General features: G+C 47.9%; 1 protein-coding gene across 1 annotated transcript in view; it reads right to left on the reverse strand.

The window, feature by feature from the left end:
- Nucleotides 1-1578: 1578 nt before the first annotated feature.
- LOC129711822 (gelsolin-like) overlaps nucleotides 1579-24638 on the reverse strand; it is an 88257-nt gene continuing 65197 nt past the window's right edge. The window contains exons 14-17 of the mRNA XM_055659758.1: nucleotides 23531-23652; nucleotides 11993-12070; nucleotides 9369-9429; nucleotides 1579-1956 (exon numbers count right to left, since the gene is read on the reverse strand). Of these exons, the coding sequence (XP_055515733.1) occupies nucleotides 1784-1956; nucleotides 9369-9429; nucleotides 11993-12070; nucleotides 23531-23652 (434 nt within the window). The 3' untranslated portion in view covers nucleotides 1579-1783. The remainder of the gene's footprint in view (nucleotides 1957-9368; nucleotides 9430-11992; nucleotides 12071-23530; nucleotides 23653-24638) is intronic.

The following is a 24638-nucleotide window of genomic DNA, read 5'->3' on the forward strand; positions in this document are numbered from 1 at the left end:
AGCAACTTCTAACGTCAACGTCACGGACCGCAATATCAGGTCAAAAGGTAAGTCGTTTGTTTCACATATAATCTTGCTTCTTGGGGCGGCTTTAGTCTAATCTTACGATGCGAAAATGTTATTTAGGCCCCATACGAATCGGCCATGTCTTGCCTGCCAACATGGGCTTAACATTTACGGCAACGTTCCAATCGATCACATTCCCAAAACACCCACTCGCAAGATGATTAAAACCCTCATTTTGGTTTGACAATCATGTCATAAGAGCATCTAAATCATCTATATTTTGTGTTATTCTCTATCCATGATCATATTTTTACACTAAATATCCACAACAGATTTAGTCACATGTATTGTACAAAAAATAATAATTTTGATTATATTTTGAGTGGATGTTTCTGGGTTAATTTATGGGAATTAAACATTACATTCCTTCCATTTGGCATACGAGTTCATGACAGTGAGATGTAAAAATCATGTTATATTGTGAATTCTTGTGTGAAGGGGATCAGTTTGTTATTTGGATACTTAGGCTATTAACATTTTTTGAATTTTCAGGGCAGTCTGGGTGTTTATTACTATTTCCGTCACAACAGTCAATTTTGTATTTAGCTACAATTAGGTAACTAACTAATTATATGCATTAATTCCAGGTCATCCAAGTAAGATGTTTCATATTTGTTTCATAATGCTTCAATCTATAATAACTGAAGATTTCTTTCAGTTCTCTTAATTTTTAACAAAGTTATGGGCTTTTGACTGTCCTCGATCACAGCTTTAGTGTTTAAGTCAATGGAAAATAGGGAACAAGATGCTAATTTTTGATTCTGGAAATGACCATAACTTTTTTAATACTGAAGATATGAAAGTGAATTAGGTATCAAATTAAACTTCTTTTTAGGCTTTATCTGATGGGATAAATTACAGGCTTGATTTTTTAAATCTCAAAATTTTGTAACGTTCCTACTCTATAAGAGGTCCAAGGATGCCCAGTGCCTTTTAAATGCTGTTATTGTATCTGCATAAAAACCTCCGTCCGTTGCCCTCTCCCTCTAGATCAGGCAACATTCTTGTAAATTTTCACTGCACCCTTTCCAGTTTAGTAACATCTATCTTATAGCAACGTGACCAGAACTGAACACAATATTCTCAATGTGGCCTCACCAATGTGTTGTAGAAATGTAACATAACTCTTCAATATCCTGACTGATGAAGGCCAATGTACCAAAAATCATCTAGACCACCCAATCTACCTGTGACGCCACTATCAGGGAACTATGTAGCTGTACTCAAGAGACCCCTCTGCTCCACAACGCTCCAAGGCCTTGTCATTCAGTGTGAAGGTCCTGCCTGGTTTGACGACAACACCTTGCACTTATCTGCATTAAACTCCATGCGAAAAAGAAGCTTAATCAGGTGGGGAATAAATCCAAGCTCGCCTCAGTGAAAATGCAACAATTAGCCACATGGCTTCACAATATGTTTTGCGTTATAAAGCTCGCACTAAAGCACTAGGCAGCACGGTGGTAGAGTTACTGCGACAGAATGCAAGCTCAAATCAATTGCACAGAGACACCATTCTGTTCCGAACATGTCAACCTTTATTTGGAAAGCCTGAGATACTGTTTAACAAGTGCTAATGCGTGGCCAAAATATTGCACGGTTAAAAAAAAAATCAATCAGCTGGAGAAAATGGCAGTGCTAGTGGCTGAAGCAGCTGTTCCATCTCTCCCGAGCCTGGTGCAGGGAGCAGGTGGGCGGTAGGGGCAGGCTGGCCAGCAGTTCACTCCACTTCCAGGTCAGCCATGGCCCTCTGCAGGGGGTCCACGCTCCAGTAATCATTATCCCACGCCAGGAACCAGCCGCTGAACGAGGGAGGCTCAAAGCCCTGCTTCACCACCACAATAGGAGTCCGACGGTCCCTGTTCGACGGGTCCGTCTCGATGTACATCATTGCTAGAAAGACAAGAGGGGAAACATGTTACCAGAGATGTTTGACATTCAACATCACCCGACTACTAGAGGTGCAATTGGGAAACGTGGGTGGGGGCGGGAAAGGAGCCACAACCTCACGTGCTTTGCCACCAGAGGCTGGGTTCAGATCAGTGACTGGGCCGATGGTCAGCTCCAGGTACACAGTGGTAGACAAACATGCTGGAGAAACTCAGCGGGTGCAGCACCATCTATGGAGCGAAGGAGTCTCCAGCTTTTCACACATCTCTTTCTCTCTCTCTCTCTCCTGGTGTCTCATAACAGAGACAGAAATCAGATCGTTTAACGCAAGCTGATAGAGCCATTGCCTCACAGCGCCAGAGATCCCGGTTCGATCCCGACTCTGGGTGCTGTCAGTGTGGAGTTTGCACGTTACCCCTGTGACCACATGGGTTTTCTCCAGGTGCTCCGGTTTCCTCCCACATCCCAAAGTCATGCAGGTTTGTAGGTTAATTGGCCCTCTGTAAATTGCCTTGAGTTACACGCTTAGTGAGATCTCAACCAAAGACCAAAGGCCAACTTTGAATGTAACAATTAAACAGGAGCTCACAAAGGTGGATTGGAGTAGGTGGTTTGCAGGTTAAAGGATGTTCAGAGTGTCTGTAAAAGTGTGATGGTGATTTTTCACAGTATGTGTGTTGATGTTAGAGTGAAAGGCAAGGCACGTGAGAGTAGGGAAACTTGGATGACGAGAGAAATAGAGACTCTGGTCAGGAACAAGGAAATATGGTCAGGGATAGGCACCTGGGATCAAGGGCACTTCTGGACGAGTTTCAGGATCTGAGGGGCATACATTAGAACCACATTGATCGCAAGAAATTGCAGAGAATTGTAAACGCAGCCCAGACCATCAGACAACCTCCCTTCTATAGACTCCATTTATACTTCATGCTGCCTTGATAAGGCCAGTAGTATTATCAAGACGGAGTCACATCCTAGCCACTCCTTCTTCCCCCCCCTCCCATCGGGCAAAATGTATAGTAGTGTGAAAACACACACTTCCAGATTCAGGAACAGTTTATTTCTCTCCCCTCCCCCCCCCCCTAAATCATCTATCTACCAACAACTAGAGAGCAGTGCTGAACTACTATCTACCTCATTGGGGACCATTGGACTATCCTTGATTGGACTTTACTGGTTTCATCTTGTTCTAAACGTTATTCCCTTTATCCTGTATCTATACACTGTGGACGGCTCGATGGTAATCATGTATTGTCTTTCCGCTGACTGGTTAGCACACAACAAAAGCTTTTCACTGTACCTCAGTACATGTGACTATAAACTGAACTCAAACACAAGAAGGCAACCAGGGGAGTAAAAGGGGTCAGGAAATAGTTCCGGCAGATAATATCAAGGAGAATCCAAAGGTATGTTATAAGTACATGAAGAGAAAGAGTGTAACTAGAGAGAATCGGGTCCCTCAGAAACCAAAGCCATCACCTCTGTGGATCTGCAGGAGATGGGACCAGGTACTCAGAGTATTTCTCCTCTGTTATTAATGCGAGGAAAGACATGAAGAATGGGGAACTTGGGGCAGTTAATGGAGATGTCTTGTGGCCAATGTGTTTTATGGTGGAGGAAGTGCTCCCAAGTGCTCTGGATATTCCAAGGTGTATGAAGGTAGATAAATCTCCTGGGCTTGATCAGTTGTTTCTGAGGACACTGTGGGAAGCTAGAGAAGAAATTGCAGTAGCTCCGACTGAAATATATGAATCGTCATTAGATACGGGCTAAAATAGATTCCATTTCAGAAGGGTTGCAAAGAAAAGCCTGGGAGCTATAGACCAGTGAGCCCAACGTCTGTGGTAGGCAAGTTATTGGAAAGGATTCAGGGGGATAAGACATATGCCTTTGGATAGACTGGGGCTGGGGCATGATTAAGGGATAGTGTCTCTCCAAAACTGATTGTTTTTTCAGCGAAAAACATTTCAAAGGGAGGGCAGAATAGTAGTCTCTGTATCTCCAACCTCATCTGATTGTAGATGTCAGTTCAGCGGGGAAAAAGCGGAGGTTGGGCGATCGTCGCCGAAGGTCAGTCCGACAAGGGAACTCCTGGTGGTCAGCACTAACTCCCCCTCACATTCCCAATCCGACCTCTCTTCCTGGGTCTCCTCCATTGCCAGAGTGAGCACCGGAAATTGGAGGAACAGCACCTCGTATTCCGCCTGGGTTGCGTCCAGATGGCATGAACATTGAATTCTCCCAATTTTGCTAGCCCTTGCTGTCTCCTCTGTCTCCTCCCCTTCCTTAACCCTCGAGCTGTCTCCTCCCATCCTCCCGCCCTCGGGCTCCTCATCCTCCCTTTTTCCTTCCTTCTCCCCCTACCCCCCATCAGTCTGAAGAAGGGTTTAGGCCCGAAACGTCGCCTATGTCCTTCGCTCCAGAGATGTTGCTGCACCCGCTGAGTTTCTCCAGCATTTTTGTGTACCATTGAAAGTAGGCATGCAGGTGCAGCAGGCAGTGAAGAAGGCGAAATGGTATGTTAGCATTCATAGCAAAAGGATTTGAGTATAGGAGCAGGGAGGTTCTACTGCAGTTGTACAGGGTCTTGGTGAGACCACACCTGGAGTATTGCGTACAGTTTTGATCTCCTAATCTGAGGAAAGACATTCGTGCCATAGAGGGAGGACAGAGAAGGTTCACCAGACTGATTCCTGGGATGGCAGGTCTTTCATATGAAGAAAGACTGGATAGACTCGGCTTGTACTCGCTAGAATTTAGAAGATTGAGGGGGGGGATCTTATAGAAACGTACAAAATTCTTAAGGGGTTGGACAGGCTAGATGCAAGAAGATCGTTCCGATGTTGTGGAAGTCCAGAACAAGGGGTCACTGTTTAAGATTAAGGAAGTCTTTTAGGACCGAGTTGAGATTTTTTTTTTCATACAGAGAATGGTGAATCTATGGAATTCTCTGCCACAGAAGGTAGTTGAGGCCAGTTCATTGGCTATATTTAAGAGGGAGTTAGATGTGGCCCTTGTGGCTAAAGGGATCAGGGGGTATGGAGAGAAGCAGGTACAGGATACTGAGTTGGATGATCAGCCATGATCATATTGAATGGTGGTACAGGCTCGAAGGGCCGAATGGCCTACTCCTGCACCTATTTTCTACGTTTCTATGTAAGAGGGAAGCAGTTTAAATTGGATCCAGAGGGTGGTGAGTATATGGAACAAGCTGCCAGAGGAGGAAGTTGAGGCAAGTGCTATAACAAACATTTTGGGAGGTAAAGCGACACGCGTAGCATCTCTTGAGGTTGCAAGGGAAAGTGCCCAGGGAGGGGGTGGTGTGTGTGGGAAGGGAAGAATTGACCAGGGAGTTACGGAGGGTGCGGTCTTTGCGGAAAGCAGACAGGGGGGGAGATGGGAAGATGTGGCGAGTGGTGGGGTCACATCTTCCCAGGTGGCGAAAATGAGAGAGGACTATTTGTTGTATGTGACGGCTAGTGGGGTGGAAGGTGAGGACTAGGGGGAATCTGCTCTTGTTCCGAATGGTGGGGGGATGGGGAGAGAGAGCAGTGTTGCGGGGTATTGAAGAGACCCTGGTGCGAGCCTCATCTATGGTAGGGGAGGGGAACCCCCGTTCCCTGAAGAATGAAGACATTTCCGATGCCCTGGTGTGGAACACCTCATCCTGGGAGCAGATGCGGAGTAGACGGAGGAATTGGGAGAGGGGATGGAGTCCTTACAGGAAGCAGGGTGGGAAGAAGTGTAGTCTAGATAGCCATGGGAGTCAGTGGGTTTATAGTGGATGTCGGGAAATTGGCTTGGTAAATGTGAAAAATTGTCCCCGGTGTGTGTAGGAGTGTGTCAATATGCGGGGATCACTGGACAGCGCGGACCCGGTGGGCCGAAGGGCCTGTTTCTGCACTGTTTCTCGAAAACTAAAAGGAAGGTGCCTTCTGAAAAAGGAGGAACAATGGCACTATATTAATGCAGCAAGGTAAAGGTGGTGCCAAAGTCTTCAAACATTTCCCTGGCCAGATTTAGGGACCAACATTGGAAACAATACAATGGTAGCAATACAAACAAAAGGCAGTGTTTGCTACAGTGCCAAACACCTCCTTGTAGACAACAGGAGGAGAGATCACGCTACACACCCTTGGCCACTCTGGAGCCTGAGAGACAGCCACAGTCAAACAATCCAACAGGAAACTGGCCAGAGACTTCAACAATGAACTTTTGTAAAAGGTTTGAAGGAACAATGGTGGCAATATATTATCAATTGTTGGTCTAGAATTCAAAGATAATGATCTGGCACGAGTCCCAAACTAGGCTGACAGCTTGAAACATTCAATAAATGAGTGTGAGGAAGGGTCTCGACTACGGTTTCCAACTTTCTCACTCCCACATAAGGGACAAAAGATCAACATAAGGGACAAATTCCCGACGGCAATTCGTTGACTGACTCGGCCATGGCTGGGTGAATGATGAGTTGGCCTGGGTGCTGGACTGCACACAAAGCCCAGCCGGCGGGCCAGCTGGGGAGTGTTGGCCCACGTGACGTCGCGGGCAAAGTCCGGCGCCCCATCCAACTCATTGAAGAGACCCTGGTGCGAGCCTCATCTATGGTAGGGGAGGGGAACCCCCGTTCCCTGAAGAATGAGGATATTTCCGATGCCCTGGTGTGGAACACCTCATCCTGGGAGCAGATGCGGAGCAGACGGAGGAATTGGGAGTAGGGGATGGAGTCCTTACAGGAAGCAGGGTGGGCAGAAGTGTAGTCTAGATACCGATGATCGACCGTGAGGAGGAGGGGTGGTGGTGTCGGTGGTAAGCGAAGGTTCGAAGGTCGGACAGATGACTGGGCTGCCGACCGACGGGGCCACGGGCTGCTGCTGCACTCCATGGGCTGCACTACGTCGGGACGGGTGAGGCGGGGCCGGATGTGGCGTTCTGACACGACAGTCCCCTCGACCCGAGTCGTAGCAGTCAAATACAGTACAAGGGCGGTCCCGTATGGGACAAACCAATTTAGCCCAATATATGGTATGTCCCGACTAATATGGGACAGCTGGCAACCCGAGGCCCGACCCAAAACGCCACCTATTCCTTCTCTCCAGAGATACTGCCTGCCCAGCTGAGTTACACCAGCATTTTGTGTCTATCTTCAACCAGTATCTGCAGTTCCTTCCTACACATTGTGTCTGCTCCACTGTGAAACTCCTCAAAGTAAGCCGATCTTTTCCCAGACGGGAGTTCTGCAACACCATCTCTCACTGCTCTTTCACCCCCCACCCACTGAACTAAATGTTGTACTCTTTACCTGTGGATGGGTTGATTGTAATCACGCATAGTCTTTTGTTTGATTGCTATTCAGTCAAAGAAAAGCTTTTCACTGAACCTCGGTACACGTGAAAATAATAAATTAAACTCAACTAAAAATACCCAGTCTGTGGGGAATTTGCACATATTCCCTGTGACACGGGTTCCCTCTCACTGCTCTGCTTTCCTCCCACACACCCATCACACCTAGCTGGCTAATTATCACCGTGTGTTGGAAAGAACTGCAGATGCTGGTTTATATCGAAGGTAGACACAAAATGCTGGAGTAACTCAGCGGGACAGGCAGCATCTCTGGAGAGAAGGAATGGGTGACGTTTCGGGTCGAGAATTTGCCCACCGAATCCACACCGGCCGGTGATCATCCCGTAACCAACACTATCCCACAGACTAGTGACAATTTACAATATTACCAAAGGCAATTAACCTACAAACCTTCACGTCATTGGAGTGTGGGAGGAAACCAGAGCATCTGGAGAAAACCCACACGGTCACGGAAAGAAAGTACAAACTCAGTACAGACAGCACCGGTAGTTGGGATTGAACCCGGGTCTCTGACGCTGCACAGCAACAACTCTACCGCTGCGCCACCGGGCCGCCCATTTGTTACACATCAGCATAAACCCTACGAACTCTGACCTTGCTAACGAAATAACAATACAAGAGAAAACTTGAAGCACAGAAGGCCAACACAGGAGTCCAATTGGGATCTAGTACGCTAATGAATCCTGCCAGAGTTACTGTAAAATACATGCAAATCAATGCAGGAAATCCCCCTCTGAGCCCGCCCGCCCGCTTGTGGGGAACATTTGGTCAGATATTTGCAGATCTCTGCTGGGAGTTTGTTTTGTTTATTGTCACATGTACCGAGGTACAGTGAAAAGCTTTTGTTGCGTGCTAACCAGTCAGCGGAGAGACAAAACATGATTACAATCAAGCCATCCACACTGTACGGATACATGAAAAAGGGAATAATGTTTAGTGCAAGATAAAACCAGTAAAGTCCGATCAAAGATAGTCCGAGGGTCTCCAATGAGGTACATGGTAGTTCAGGACGGTTCAGTTGCCGGCTCAATGATGGCAGACTGAAACTTTCTGTCCCTGACAATGCCACTATTTCCTATTTAGCCCCATTCACCCAACAATCACCAAGAGAGAGATGTACAAGAGCAGTGGTGGAGCTGCTGCCTCACAGCGCCAGACCTGTATGCGATCCTGATATGCTGTCTGTATGGAGTTTGTACGTTTCCCCTATGACCACGTGGGTTTTCTCCAGGTGCTCCGCTTTCCTCCCACAACCCAAGGACATACAGGTTTGTAGGTTAAAATATGTAGGCTTCGGTAAAAATTGTCCCTAGTGTGTAGGATAGTGTTAGTGTACGGGGATCGCTGGTTGGCTCGCACTCGGTGGGCTGAAGGGCCAGTTTCCACGCTATATCTGCAAAGTCTAAACAGTCGCAGCACTGTCACAGACCCTCCTGCCCTAGTTAGACACAAAATGCTGAGTTAGCTCAGTGGGACAGGCACTATCTCTGGAGAAAAGGAATAGGTGAAGTTTCGGATTGAGACCCATGTACATTAGATTTATTATTCCCTCCAGATACTCCACTCTTTCCCACAGACGTCTTTGGGTTATGGATAGGGTGGATGTGAAGAATGTTTCTAGTAGTGAGAGAGTCTAGGATCTCCAAATCCTCAGAATAAAAGGATGTGCCTTTAGAAAGAAGAGGAGCAATATCTTCAGTCAGAAGGTGGTGAATTTGTGGAATTCATTGCTACATTAGTCTGTGGAGGCCGTCAATGGATATTTTTAAGGCAGAGATAGATAGATTCTTGATTAGTACGGGTGTCAGAGGTTATGGGGAGAAGGCAGGAGAATGGGGTTAGGAGGGAGAGATAGATCAGCCATGATTGAATGGTGGAGTAGACGTGATGGGCCGAATGGCCTAATTCTACTCCCATCAGATATGAGCTTGTGGGAGATGACAAGAGGGGGGTTGCCAGCTACTAGCTGTCCACCACCTTCATCCCTCCGTTCACTACTGCCACACGACGAGGGAATGGAAATTGAACGAAGGAAATGAATTGCGTTTTCTCACCCGATGCCGAGGCCTCAGACTTCTCCTCCTCTTGAGCATCTTTACCGATCCAGACGAAGACCTGCCGATGGGAAAGTGGAATTGATGAACACGTTACAACCACAAGCTTTGAAAGTCCCAGGATTCTCTCTACTTCCCTCCTTAAATAAAGGAACAACATTAACCACACGATAGACACCTCCCGTGTGTCTAGAGATGACGCAAAGATCAAGGCTCCTGCAATCTGCTCTCTTGCCTCTTCAACAACCTGGGATAGATCCCATCAGGTCCTGGGGATCCCATCACTGCTCCCTCCCAAGTCTCAAGCTGCCCTGGCATGTTGGTATTCTCCACACTGATCCCACTGTCCTCCACATCCTTCTCCTTGGTGTAAACAGATGCAAAGTACTGGTTTAGCCTCGCCTACATCACCAGACTCCAAGCACAAAATTCCCCGTCAACAGTCCTAATTAACCCGATCTCTTCCACATGGGAATTCCAAATGGGACAAAACGCTCTCCAATAGCTTCCTCACCACTGACTGCACACTATTAATTGTATCTTTTCCCCTGACATTCAATCGCCCAAATTACAACACCTAACACTTGCTGGGATGAAATTGCATCTGCCATTTCCAGCTGATCTATAGGCCACTGTATACCTCCCTCAGCTCCCCCAGTCCCTTCAGGGCAAGACCCATAATGTCCCACCTGCCTGCATTTGGCCCAGATCCCTCAAAACCTGTCCTATCCATGACAGACCAGTCGAGGTGAAGGGTACAACCTCAACTGTCCATTTCCCTCCACGGAAGCTGCCCGACGCACCGATCCTCCAGCTGCTTTCCCCATTGCAACAGATGCAGCATCTGCATCTCCTGCGCTGTGCACACAGGCACCTACAATTGTCCCACTGCCTCTGACTGGAAGTTTTAACAACAATAGAGAGGCAACAGACAATGATCTGCACCACTCCAGTGAGCAATGTTGGTCCTTGTAGGCTATAAACTCCTCACACCAGGGAATAGTGTTGCAAATATACAAGGTCTATTTTGTATTTGTGAGCAAGCTTTAAGTGATCAAGGCAGTACAGCACAGAAACAGGCCCTTCAGCCTACCGTGCCTATGCTGACCAAATTGGCATTCTGGGCTAGTCTAACGTGCCTGCATTTGGCACATATCCCTCCAAATCTTCCCCATCCATATACCTGCCCAAATGTCTTTTAAATTTGTGTCAGTTTATGAGCTTCTATACTTTCCTCTGGCAGCTGATCCCAGATACAGATTACACCTGGAGTGAAATTTGCCCACCCACCCCCAACATATCTATCCTCTCATCAAATGCCTGTGTGCTCTAGTCTTAAGGGCCTGTCCCACTTTCATGACTTCTGCCGAGTTTGCCTTTGACTCATACTCGCAGCGTGGTCATCACGAGGGCGTAGCAGGGCGTAGGAGGGCGTGCTAGTCGTAGGTACTCGTGGCATCAAGTAGGTCGGGGCGTTTTTTCAACATGATGAAATATATCCACGAGTAAAAAAAGGTCGTGAAAGTGGGACAGGCCATTTAGAATCGTCCACCCTTGGCAAAGGACTGCGAATGTTCACTTTATCCATGCCCCTCATGATTTCAAGACGTCACAATAAGGTCATCCCGCAGCCTTCTGTGCTGCAGGGAAATGTCCCAGCCTATCCAATTCTCCAAATAAGTCAAGCCGTCAAGCTCAGGGAATACCTGGTGAATCTCTTCTGCACCCTTTCCAACCTAGTCGTCCTTCCTTAAACTGGGCATCCAGAACATCTCACAGCGTAGTCTCATCAATGACTCGCACAGCAGCATCAAGATGTGTCTACATTTGTACTCAATACCCACCCCAATGAAGGCAAGTGTGTCAAACACCTCTTACTCAACACTTGTGGGGAACTGTGTACATATTCTCTCACGTCCGCCTGTACATGATCCATGTCCTTCCATTCCCTTCACTCGCACGTGCCTATCCAAAAGTCTTTTATAGTATCCGCCTCCACCACCACCCGTGGCAAAGTATTCCCCCCACACCCCCCCCCCCCCCCCCCCCCCACACACATTTCTCTGGGTAAAATAATTTCCCCCGCACACCTCCACCAAGCTTTTCTCCTCGCATCTTATAGCTATGCCCTCTAGTGTTGGACATAACCACCCTGACTGTCTACTCTTATCTATGCCCCTCATATATTATAATAAACTTCTCTCAACTCTCCCCTCTACCTCAGACTTTCCAGAGAAAACAATTCTAGTCTATCCAACCTCTCCTTATAGCAGAGCCTCTCGAATCCAGGCATTAGTCTGGTAAACCTTCTCTGCACCCTCTCTAAAGCTTCCACATCTGTCCTGTAAAGGGTTTACCAGAGCTAAACGCAATGCTCCCAAATGTGGCCTAACCGGTGTTTATTATAGAGCAGCAGGTTCATCAGGTACACAGTCATTGCTCCTCATGTGTTTCCGGCAGCAAGTAGCACACAACATGCTGTGAAAGCTGGTTTGGTGAGGGTTAGGTTCATGTTGGTGACCCTCCTACCACCTCATGCCATTCAAGCCTCTGGAGGCTTGTCCCAACACCATCCCATGGGGAACATGAACAAACCCACAATGTGGATCAACCAGTGACCTCACCTGGTCCCAGGTATCAAGAATCATGACGTCATCAGTGGCCAAGTCGTCTTGGGTCTGCTCGCCAGGAACCTCCTCGATCTGTGGATCAAACAGAGAAAGCAATCACAGGCCAGTCCCAGGCACATACACGTCTTCACACCGGAGCATCGTGCAGCACTCAGTCCGTCGGGTTCAGGCCGGTCAAAGCACAAAGTTATGGAGACCAGGCCTCTTCTCAGCAATCAATCTGTGGCCATCAAACCTTCATCCAGATACTCAACGCTAGGTTTGCTGGCACCACCATCAAACTGCTCCATCCAATACCTGGACAAAGATGTGATGGCGGCAAATCAAGCGGTGAGAGGTGAGATCCATCAAAGTGACGTTGATGAATTCCGCTATCACATGTTTGCAGATAGTGAAGATGGTTGTGAACAATTGCAGCAGGATCTGGGTCGATTGGCCAGGTGGGTGGTGGAATAGTTGATGGAATTTAATACACAAAAGTGTGAGGTGTTGCATTTTGGGACGTCGAACAAGGGCAGGACCTACACAGTAAATGATATGCTTCTGGGTAGTGTTGTAGAGCAGAGGGATCTAGGAGCACAGGTGCATGGTTCCTTGAAGGTCGAGTCGCACTGGGGCGGAAATCCTGAGGGGGGTCCAGGGGGGACACGCACCCCCCCCCCCCCGAGACAGTGGGGGTGGGACTGATGATCGAGGGCGCCGATTGGACGAGAGAGACTTCGGTCAGTAGGCAATGGGGGGGGGGGGGGGGGGGGGGGGGCGGGATATGATAATTCAGCGCGGTGATTGGAGGAGGGAGGTGTCGGTCAGATGTGGAAGTGGGGGGTGGGACTGCGGATAGAGCGCGGTGATTGGAGGAGGGAGAAGTCCGTGGTTCAAGGTTCATAGAGAGGAGCTTGAATTGCATTCCCAGGACAGAGTCACAAGTGAAAAACACTCTCGGCAGCCACGACACAGACCTGCGCCTCATCCGCAGACAGGATTGATCCCGGGTCTCTGGTGATGCAATTGCTGCTGAAACTCCACCAGACCATCCCCATCCGAGTGCCCCCACACCCGGGGGTGGCCAGGGACGTCGGGGGACAGATGGGAGCAGTGCCCCCAGACCCACAGGCAGTGCAGAGAAGCAGCGCTAAACCCAGCACAGCTCTGCCTGTCTCACTGGGTTAACCTACAGCCCTGCCTGGTCCGGAGCCGTGGAGCTAGCTTTGTTTCTCTGCGCTGGCCGTAAGCCTGGGCTGTTGTTCCCGTAATTACCGTCCACAGGGCCCACGGCTGAAGCTTCCGAAGGCGCGCACGCGTGTGTGTGTGTCGCGCATGCGGCCGCCAAAACATTGTCCCTCCAGACCTCCCCCGCCCCCCCCCCCCCCATGTTTTGATAGCGATTTCCATGCCTGTAGTCACAGGTAGATAAGGTGGTCAACAAGTTTTTTATCACTTTGGCCTTCATCAGTCAAAAGAGTATTGAGTATAGAAGTTAGGAGGCTATGTTGCAGTTGTATAAGACGTTGGTAAGACCACATTTACAATATTGTGTTCAGTTCTGGGCACCATGTTATAGGAAAGATAGTGTCAAGCTTGAAAGGGTTCAGAAAATATTTACAAGGATGTTGCCAGGACCAGAGGGTGTGAGATATAGAGAGAGGTTGAGTAGGCTGGGTCTCTATTCTAAAGAGCACAGGAGGACGAGGGAAGATCTTATAGAGGTGTACAAAGTCATGAGAGGAATAGATCGGGTAGATGCCCAGAGTAGGGGATTCGAGGACCAGAGGACATAGGTTTAATGTGAAGAGGCAAAGATTTAATCGGAATCAGAGGGGTAACTTTTTCACACAAAGGGTGGTGGGTGTTTGGAACAAGCTGCGGGAGGAGGTAGTTGAGGCTGGGATTATCCCATCGTTTAAGAAAAAGTTAGACAGGCACGTGGATAGGGCTGGTTTGGCGGGATATGGACCAAGCGCAGGCAAGTGGGACTAGTGTAGCTGGGACATTGTTGGCCGGGGTGGGCAAGTTGGGCCGAAGGGCCTGTTTCCACACTGCATCACTCTATGACACTATGTTCTAGACAATGCCAACGCTGCAATCTGGAGCAAAATCAAACTGCTGGAGCAAGAAGGAACCAGATGCACACGTTGCATTTGATCAGGACCTCCAACTGGAAGGACGATGATTTCTTACCCAACGTAACTCGCTGAGTTCCTGCAGTGGTTTGCTGTTGCAACAGATGCCCATTATTGGGCCACTCACTAATTCCTCTAGTGCAATCCCTGCATTTGGGGAATTCACTGCTGCGATGCAGGTGGGCTTCTAATCTCATCCACTTTGGTTCTTTAAACCCCCAGCCTTCCCTGCTGAGAGCTATTTCCTCTGATCTTATTCCAGAGGAGGTCGGGGCGTTTTTTTCCAACATGATGAAAAATGTCCACGAGTAAAAAAAGGTCGTGAAAGGGACAGGCCCTTTAGAATCGTCCACCCTTGGCAAAGGACCGCGGATGTTCACTTTATCCATGCCCCTCATGATTTTAAAACGTCACAATAAGGTCACCCTGTAGCCTTCTGTGCTAAAGGGAAATGTCCCAGCCTATCCAATTCTCCAAATAAGTCAAGCCCAGGTAATACCTGGTGAATCTCTTCTGCACCCTTTCCAACCTAGTCGTCCTTCCTTAAACTGGGCAACCAGAACTGTTCACAGTATCTGAGCGTATTCTCATCAATGCCTCGCACAGCTGCATCAAGATGTGTCACCATTTGTACTCAATACCCATCCCAATGAAGGCAAGCGTGACAAACACCTCGTACTTGACACTTGTGGGGAACTGTGTATGTAGAAGGTCACAAGAAAGAAACTAGCCTGACCACAAGAGGGAAGTTAGGAAACACTAGATGCAGAAGTGGTGGCACGGTGGCACCATGGTAGAGTTACTGCCTTGCAACACCACAGACCCAGGTTCCATCCTGCCACGATGGGTGCTGTCTGCATGGAGTTTCAACGTTCTCCCCATGACCTGCGTGGGTTTTCTCCGGGAGCTACGGTTTTCTCCCACACTCCAAAGAAACATGGAAAATAGGTGCAGGAGGAGGCCATTTGGCTCTTCGAGCCAGAACCGCCATTCATAGTGACCACGGCTGATCATCCACAATCAGTAACCCGTGCCTGCCTTCTCCCCATATCCCTTGATTCCGCAACCCCCTGGAGCTCCATCTAACTCTTTTAAATTCATCCAGTGAATTGGCCTCTACTGCCTCTGTGGCAAAGAATTTCACAAATTCCCAACTTTCTAGGTGAAAAGGTTTTTTCCCAACTCAGTTTTAAATGGCCTCCCGTTTATTCTTAGACTATGGCCCCTAGTTCTGGACCCCCCCCCCCCCGAACATTGGGAACATTTTTCCTGCATCTAGCTTGTCCAGTTCTTTTATAATTTTTATACGTTTCTACAAGATCCCCCTCATTCTTCTAAATTCCAGTGAATACAAGCCTATTCTTTCCAATCTTACCCAAACAGCTTTCTTCACTGTCTGCTGTACCTGCATGCTTACTTTTATTGACTGGTGTACAAGGACACCCAGGTCTCGTTGCACTTCCCTTTTTCCTAATCTGACACCATTGAGATAATAATCTGCCACCTTGTTATTGCCACCAAAATGGATAACCTCACATTTATCTACATTGTACTGCATCTGCCACGCATCTGCCCACTCACTCAACCTGTTCAAGTCACCCTGCAACCACCTAGCATCCTCTTCGCAGTTCACACTGCCGCCCAGCTTTGTGTCATCTGTAAATTTGCTCGTGTTACTTTTAATCCCATCATCTAAATCATTAATATATATTGTAAATAGTTGCGGCCCCAGCACCGAGCCTTGCGGCACTACACTCGCCACTGCCTGCCATTCTGACAGAGTCCCGTTTATTCCTATTCTTTGTTTCCTGTCTGCCAACCAATTCTCTATCCATGTCAATACCCTACCCCTAACACCATGTGCTCTAATTTTGCCCACTAATCTCCTGCGTGGGACCTTATCAAAAGTTTTCTGATTAGTCAAGTGGGATTTCACTTTCATAAATCCACGCTCTTAGACCAATCCTTTTACTACTATCCAAATGCGCCGTTATTACTTCTTTAATAATTGACTCCAGCATCTTCCCCACCACCGATGTCAGGCTGACTGGTCTATCCCTTAATAGTCTTATGTTTCCAGTTTTCTATTTCGCTTTGTTCTTGAAACGAAGTACAGGTTTGTAGACTAATTAGCTTTGTAAAACTGTAAATTGGTGTGTGTGTGTGTGTGTGTGTGAGAGAGAGAATCGCTCTGCCCCCACTGACTCGGTGCGCTGAAGGACTCTAAACTAAAACTAAGTGGAGATTCAGACTCGGCTGAAGGGGTCATTTCGGTGCTGGTGCATTTGGTAGACAAACCCATCAAAGATTTATAAAGAAACGTGGGGGGGGGGAGGTTCCTAATCAAACCCTTCGATGTGACACTCGACCTGTGACCCTGTAGGTCAAAGGTCATGCACACATCTAGATGTGACATCAGTGTAACGGGAAGAACTGGTGCCACACGAAGCCCAGAAACAAATCAAGGCTGGCTGGCCACAAATGACCTCGGGCAGGGTGGTGCCTGGAACCACTACAGTTCCATCTTCCCTCTGACCTTTCTGCCAGTTATAAAAGACAGAACATAGAATCTGGCCCTTCGGCCCACAATGTTCATGCCAAATATGATACCAAGATAAACTCTCATCTACCTGCACTGATTCCATATCCCTCCACACCCACATGCCCATGTAAAAGTGTCAAACACCACTGTCGTATCTGCCTCCACCACCACCCCCAGCAGAGCACTCACCACTCTCCGTGCGAAAAAAACCTTGCCCTTCACATATCCTTTAAATCTTGCCCCTCTTCATTTAAAACCATGCTCTCTAGTATTAGATTTTTCCATCCTGTAAATAAAAGCTTTTGGCACTCAATCTCATCTACTTCCATTATGCCCCCTCAATCTCCAGTGTTCCAGAGAGAACAATCCAGGTCTGACCAACCCCAGCCCCTAATCCACACACCATTCTGGTAAATCTCTACATCTCCTGCATCAGCCTCTCCAGAACCTCCACATCTTTCCTGCAATGGAACGACCAGATATTGGGGCAGCAGTAGAGTTGCTGCCTCACAGCGCCAGACAACTATGTTCGATCCAGACTACGGGTGCTTTCTGTACGGAGTTTTACGTTCCCCCCATGACCACGTGGGTTTTCTCCGGGTGCTCGGATTCCTCCCACACTCCAAAGATTTACTGGTTTGTACGTTGTTTGGCTTCGCTATAGATTGCAAATTGCCCCTAGTGTGTGTAGGATAGTGTTAGTGTCACGGACTCAGTGCTGCACCTCTAAACTCAACTATATGCAAATGTCCAAATATAGCCTTACCAATGTCCTTATGTAGCTGCATCATGACTTCCTGACTCTTATATGCAATGTCATGACCCATGAAGGCAAGAATATCATAAGCTTCTGTACTATTCAATCTATTTGTGTTGTCACTATCAGGGTGGGATGGACTGGAACCCTGAGAGGTCTCTGTACATCAACACTGTGAAGGGTCTTGCTGTCAGCCGTGTACCTTCCCCTTAAATCTGACCTCACACTTGCTTGGAATTTAAACAAGCAATTCACTTGAAGTCAAAGTGCAGGACCAAAGTCAGGCAGCATCTCTGGAGAACATGGATAGGAGACATTTTGGGTTGGAACCCTTCTTCAGACCAAATCATGTCACCTATCCAAGTTCACCAGGGATGCTGCCTGACCCATAGTGATCCAGCACTTTACGTATTTTCTTTTGTATAAACCTACATCTGCAGTTCCTGGCATCTCCAAGTTACTTGAAGTTTCTGATGCTGTTGTTGGCCCCTCTTCTATGGAAATATGGCAAACAGGGGTAAAACCACCCAACCCATCTGAACTGGGCTCCTTAGATACAACTTTCCAGTCTTGGCAACAACCGCAAAACTCCTTTGCAATCTCGACATCTGCAGTCTGGTACATTGTGAAATAATTGGGAAACATGACCAAACTGATTCCTGGTTGCTGGACACTTTAATTCCCCTTCCAATTCCCACACAGACCTTTCTGTCTCGGTCTCCTCCATTGTCAGCGTGAGGCTAAACACAAATGGGAGGAAAAGCATATTTCGCTTGGGCAGCTTACAGCCCAGTAGTATGAATATTGATTTCTCTCACTTCAGGTAGCCCCGGCATTCCCTCCCTCTCTCTCTCTCTCTCCCTCCCCCACCCAAGTCGCACCAGCTTCTCATTTTCACCCTACAAACAACTTACAATGGCCTGTTTCCTTTATCATCTACTTTTTGCATATCTTTTATTCATTGTTCTTTATCTCTCCACATCACCTTTATTATCTCTCATTTCCCTTATCCCTAATCTGTCTGAAGAAGTGTCTCGACCCGAAACATCACCCATTCCTCTCCAGAGATGCTGCCCGTCCCGCTGAGTTACAACAGCTTTTTGTGTCCATCTTCAGCATATGACAGGTAGAGGGAACCAGTGGCTGGAGAGGCCGGTGAAACGTGTAACAGTAGGAGAGCACTTAAAAAGACAATTCGGAAGGCTATCCATATAATACATTAACGACAAAGAACAACCAAAGAACAAGTACGGCCCTTGAGGTACAACATGTGCAGTGTGTGAACAGGGCACGAGAGGCTACAATTCAATATCAATATTTCAATTCAGTATTTATAGAACAGATATTGAAGAATCATACAGTGTGGAAATAGGCCCTTCGGCCCAACTTGCTCACACTGGCCAACATGTCCCAGCTACACTAGTCCCACTTCCCTGCGTTTGGTCCATATCCCTCCAAACCCGTCCTATCCATGTACCTATCTAACTGTTTCTTAAACATTTGGATAGTCCCTGCCTCAATAACCTCCTCTGGCAGCTTGAAAGTAAGCATGCAGTTACAGGAGGCAGTGAGGAAAGCTTGTGGCATGTTGGCCTTCATAACAAGAGGTGATGAGTATAGGAGCAAAGAGGTCCTTCTGCAGTTATACAGGGCCCTAGTGAGACCACACCTGGAGTATTGTGTGCAGTTTTGTTCCCTTAATTTGAGGAAGGACATTCTTGTTATTGAGGGAGTGCAGCATAGGTTTACAAGGTTAATTCCCGGGATGACGGGACTGTCATATGCTGAGAGAATGGAACAGCTGGGCTTGTATACACTGGAATGTAGAAGGATGAGAGGGAAACTTATTGAAACATAAGACTATTAAGGGATTGGACACGCTAGCGGCAGGAAACGTGTTCCCGATATTAAGAATAAGGGGTAATCCATTTAGAACAGAGATGAGGAAAAACTTTTTTTGACCCAGAGAGTTGTAAGTCTGTGGAATTCTCAGCCTCAGAATGCATTCAAGGCCAATTCTCTGGATGGCCGAGAGTTCCAGAGATTCACCACTCTGTGTGATGTGGAAGATACTGCCAGAGAGCAGTGGGAGTGGTGTTGCAGACACTATTCAAGGTGTCCGCATGAGCATTTACATTGTTTCCGTTTTAAGTTTAGTTTAGAGATACAGCGCGGAAACAGGCCCTTCAGCCCACCGAGTCCGCACCGACCAGCGATCCCCGCACACTATCACTATCCTACACACACTAGGGACAATTTACAAATTTACCAAGCCAATTAAACTACAAACCTTTGGAGTCTAGGAGGAAACCAGAGCACCCGGAGAAAACCCACGCAGGTCAAGAGGAAGAATGTACAAATCCCGTACAAACAGTACCCGTAGTCAGAATCAAACTTCCTCGCCCAGGTCTCTGGCGTTTTAGAGCAGCAACTCTACCGCTGCACCACCATGCCACTTAACAAGTGTCAGGATTAACAAGGAAGGGTCCCCATTGGTCAGCGCACACAAGTCGGGCCAAACGGCCTCTTTCCATGCTGTACGATACTGACCATTTCGCATTGTTCATCTCGTGAACCGTTACCAAGAGCTGTCACCACACATTCCTCTGGAGGAATGTTACTGCCAGAGGAACATGTTGCAATCACGTGTAGTTTCCTGCAAGTCATTCTGAACTTCGCGTGACATTGCTCTCCACCAGCATGTACACACACACACACAATGTTGCAGTCACACACCAACCTCAGGGTGCAGTCCAAACCCACAGCCATTACCAAGTCACCCCTTCAGACGAACTGATGCTTTTCCCAAAGCTGTCTTCACATTTCCAATTTGCTCATTGAGGTTCGATGAGCATGCAATAGTCACCATAGAAAGGCAGCAAACTAGCACAGACAAAGTGTCTATGGTCGTCACTCCTCGGGAAAATCTACAGGTCACGCACGTCAGATGAGAATGGAGGTTGCGTGATTAGTAAGTTTACACACAACACCAACATTGGTGGGTAGTGGACAGTGAAGGTTGCTTAAGGTTACAATCGGATCCAGATCAATTTGAATGGGAATAGGAGGAATAGGAATACTTCATTGCCACATGCGACTGGGCACAGTGAGATTCTTTGCTTGCATACACAATGTATACAAATAGCAGCCACCTACGGCACTGACAAAGCTACAAAGCATGCAGGCATCCACTTTTCTCCCCGTCCCCCCCACCTTGTGACCCTCCCCCCACCACAGCAGTTTCCCACGCTGGGTCCCCATCGTCTTTAGACCCCCCCCCCCCCCCCATTGTCCATTGCTCTTCCCCTCCCCCCTCTCGGCGGTCCTCCACGCTCTCATCGACCGCGGGTCGACTCGCGAGCTGGGAAAGTGAGCAAAGGATTGGCTGAAGGTAGACAAACATGCTGGAGAGACTCAGTGTGTGAGGCAGCATCTCTGGAGCAAAGGAATAGGCGCTGTTTCGGGTCAAGACCCTTCTTCCGACATACATGTAATTTAATGTAATTTGTAATTTGATGTAATTTAACTCCAGCAAGTGAAGCATCCTGCCACGTTAAAGCAGGACAGTCATGGGGAGAAGGCAGGAGAATGGGTTTGAGAGGGAAAGATAGATCAGCCATGATTGAATGGCGGAGTAGACCCGATGGCCTAATTCTGCTCAAATAACTTGGCAGCCATAGACAGTAAATGACTAGCGTCTGGAGTATTGTAGACAGAGAAAGCTAGGGGTACAGGCACATCATTCCCAGAGAGTGGCAACACTGGCACACAAGGTGGCATTTATTACACTTCATCAATCAGAGCACAGGCCAAGTGTTGGGCCACCATGTTACAGCTGCACGACGTTGGTGAGGCTACGCCTGAAATTATGGGTGCAATTTAAATTGCCAAGCTGCAGGAAGGTGGCGATGAAGCTGGGGTGGGTGCAGGAGGCATTTACAATGATATTGCTGGGCTGGAGGGCTTGTTTTACAAGGAGCGACTGGGACAATTCCACTGGACAAAACTGAGAGGCGACTGTACAGAGATTTATAACCGATAATGGTCAGAGCCTCTCCACCCCGTTCCCATATAGGGACGTCTAAAGCTAGAGAGCATAAGTTTAAGGTGAGAGGGGAAATAAAGGGGTGAAAAGCTTGCCCTTCACGTCCAAACACGCATGGATCGAGATGCCAGAGCAAGCAGCAGATGTGGGCACAATGACAGCATTTGGACAGGTTCAAGGAAAAGAAAATATTTAGAGGGATACAAGCAAAATGCTAGCAAATGTGACCACCTCAGGGAAACTACTTGGTCAGCATGGGCAGGTTTAGAGATACAGCATGGAAACAAGCCATTCGGGCCATCGAGTCCACGCCAATCACCGGTTCTATCTCATCCACTTTCACTTTTTCCATCCACTCCCTACACACTCAGGGCAGTTTACAGAGGCTGATTCGCTTACAAACCTGCACGTCTTTGGAATGTGGGAGGAAACTGGAGCACCTGGAGAAAACCCAGGCGGTCACAGAGACAACGTGCAGACTCCACGCAGTCAACACACGAGGTCAGGATCAAAGCTGGGTCTCAGGCACAGTGAGGCAGCAACTCTACCGCTGCACCACTATGCTGCCTGGTCTACTACCCAACACAAAGATGTTACACAGAATTACAGTAACAGTCCCCAAGGTCACTGGAGCAAACGAGCGGGAAGAGTGCAGGGAACATTTTCCAATGATTTGGAAATTGAACAATTCAAACAATCAGAGAGTTAAATAGACAATAGGTGCAGGAGGAGGCCATTTGAGCCTTCGAGCCAACACCGCCATTCAGTGCGATCACGGCAGATCATCCACAATCAGTACCCCGTTCCTGCCTTCTCCCCATATCCCTTGACTCCGCTATCTTTAAGAGCCCTATCTAACTCAAACCATCCAGAGAACTGGCCTCCACCACCCTCTGAGGCAGAGAATTCCACACTCACAACTTAGTGTGAAAAAGTATTTCCTTATCTCTATACTAAATGGTTTACCCCTTAAACTGTGGCCCCTGGTTCTGGACTCCCCTAACATTTCCTGCCTCTAGCATGTCCAAGCCCTTAATAATCTTATATGTTTCAATAAGATCTCCTCTCATCCTTCTATATTCCAGAGTATACAAGCCCAGCCGCTCCATTCTCTCAGCATACGACAGTCCCGCCATCCCAGGTATTAACCTTATGAACCTACGATGCACTCCCTCAATAGCAAGAATGTCCTTCTTCAAATTTGGACACCAAAACTGCACACAATACTCCAGGAGTGGTCTCACTAGTGCCCTGTACAACTGCAGAAGGACCTCTTTGCGCTTGAGCTGCCTCTTCCCGTTCAGACTCTCTCATTCGCTCTCGATAGAGGGATTTATATTAGCATTTCCCATGCATCAAAGAGATGGACCAGAGTGCCTCGGCATGGCTGCTCCCCACTGCTCTCAATACCTCCTCACACACTACACGCCAGAAGGGCCCTGCTGCTATAATATAATAATAGTACAGCACAGAAGATGCCCAGATAGAATAACCTCTGTGGAGTTAGACTAACCTTTGGAGTGCAGGAGGATGAGGGGTGAATTTATAGAGATGTATAAAATCATGAGAGGAATAGATCGGGTAGATGCACAGAGTCTCTTGCCCAGAGTAGGGGAATCGAGGACCAGAGGACATAGGTTTACAGTGAAGGAGAAAAATAAATCAGAGGGGTAACTTTTGCACTCAAAGAGTAGTGGGTGTATGGAACGAGCTGCCAGAGGAGGTAGTTGAGGCAGGGAGTAACGCAGCGTTTAAGGAACAGTTAGACAGGTACTTAGATAGGACAGGCTTGGAGGGATATGGACCAAATGCAGGCAGGTGGGACTGGTGAAGATGGGCGTTGTGCCAAATGGCCTCTTTCCGTGCTGTATCCCTCTCGACTCTGCTGTCTACATGTGATCCCTATCCCTCCATGTCTATGTTCTTGTGTAAAACCCCCTCAGATGCTGTGCTCATCTGCAGCACGGGTCGCTGTGACTCTTGACTCTGGCATGGCACGACACGCCCCCCCTCCCCCCCCCCTCCCCCCCAATGCAGAGAAAGCGAGGGCGGAGCAAAGCAAACTCACAATGAAACGGCCGGTTTTGTTGGAACAGGCAAAGAGACGAGGGGGGTGGACATCCATCTTGTTCTTCAGCCGCGGTGAAGTGCGATATTCAGCCTTCCCTCCCAAGATATTCCAGAAATCATCTGCCATCAGAACAGGGGAAAAAAAAAGTGTGTGAGGTCACAGGAAAGGGGAGTTGTATCGAGCCCCACTCTGACTAAACCCCCGAGACAGCTCTCCACAGGACTCATAGTCCCGTAATCATTTGTAGGAAGCCACAGGGATCCGTGGAACAGAGCGAGCATCTCCAGACAGGGTCAGCCATTGGGGACGGTGAGAAGAAACATTGAGCGTTTGGATTCCTCCAGCTGAGGGAGCTGAGCCTGACATTATTCTGGGAGGAGGCATAGTATATTCAAGGACAAGATTAACGATGTTTGAAGGTTGAAAACTGACAGACGCTTTTCCATGAAAGTGGCGTCACAGTTATAGAGGGTGATCAAGGCGGCTTTCAGTACGTTGGCCTTCATCGGTCAGGGTATCGAGTGTAGAAGTTGGGCCGTTATGTCACAGTTGTACAAGATGTAGGTGAGGCCATATTTGGAATACTGTGTCTACAGTTTTTGAAAGGAAGGATGTCATTGAGCTGGAAAGTGAACATTTACAAGGCTGTTGCCAGAGCGAGGGCTGGAGCTACAGGGACAGGTTGGGCTGAGAGAAGGTTGTTCCTTGGCGTGTCAGTGGATGAGGAATGATCTTATAGAGGTGTGTAAAACAATGAGGGGTATAGATAGGGACAGAGTCTTTTACCCAGGTTAGGGAAATCAAGAACCAGAGGACACAAGTTTAAGGTGAGAGCGATAGGACTTAATAGGAACCAGAGGGGCAGCTTTTGCCACACAGAGGGTGGTGGGTATGGGATGAGCTGTCTGAGGATAGACACAAAAAGATGGAGTAACTCAGTGGGCAAGCAGACCCGAAACGTCACCCATTCCTTCTCTCCAGAGATGCTGCCTGTCCCGCTGACTTGCTCCAGATTTTTGTGTCTATTTTCAGTTTAAACCAGCATCTGCAGTTCCTTCTAACCCACAGAGGAGGTAGTTGACGCAGTTGCTGTAGCAAGAATGAA

The sequence above is a fragment of the Leucoraja erinacea genome, chromosome 31, assembly GCF_028641065.1.
Source record: "Leucoraja erinacea ecotype New England chromosome 31, Leri_hhj_1, whole genome shotgun sequence".
In the NCBI taxonomy this organism is placed as follows: domain Eukaryota; kingdom Metazoa; phylum Chordata; class Chondrichthyes; order Rajiformes; family Rajidae; genus Leucoraja; species Leucoraja erinaceus.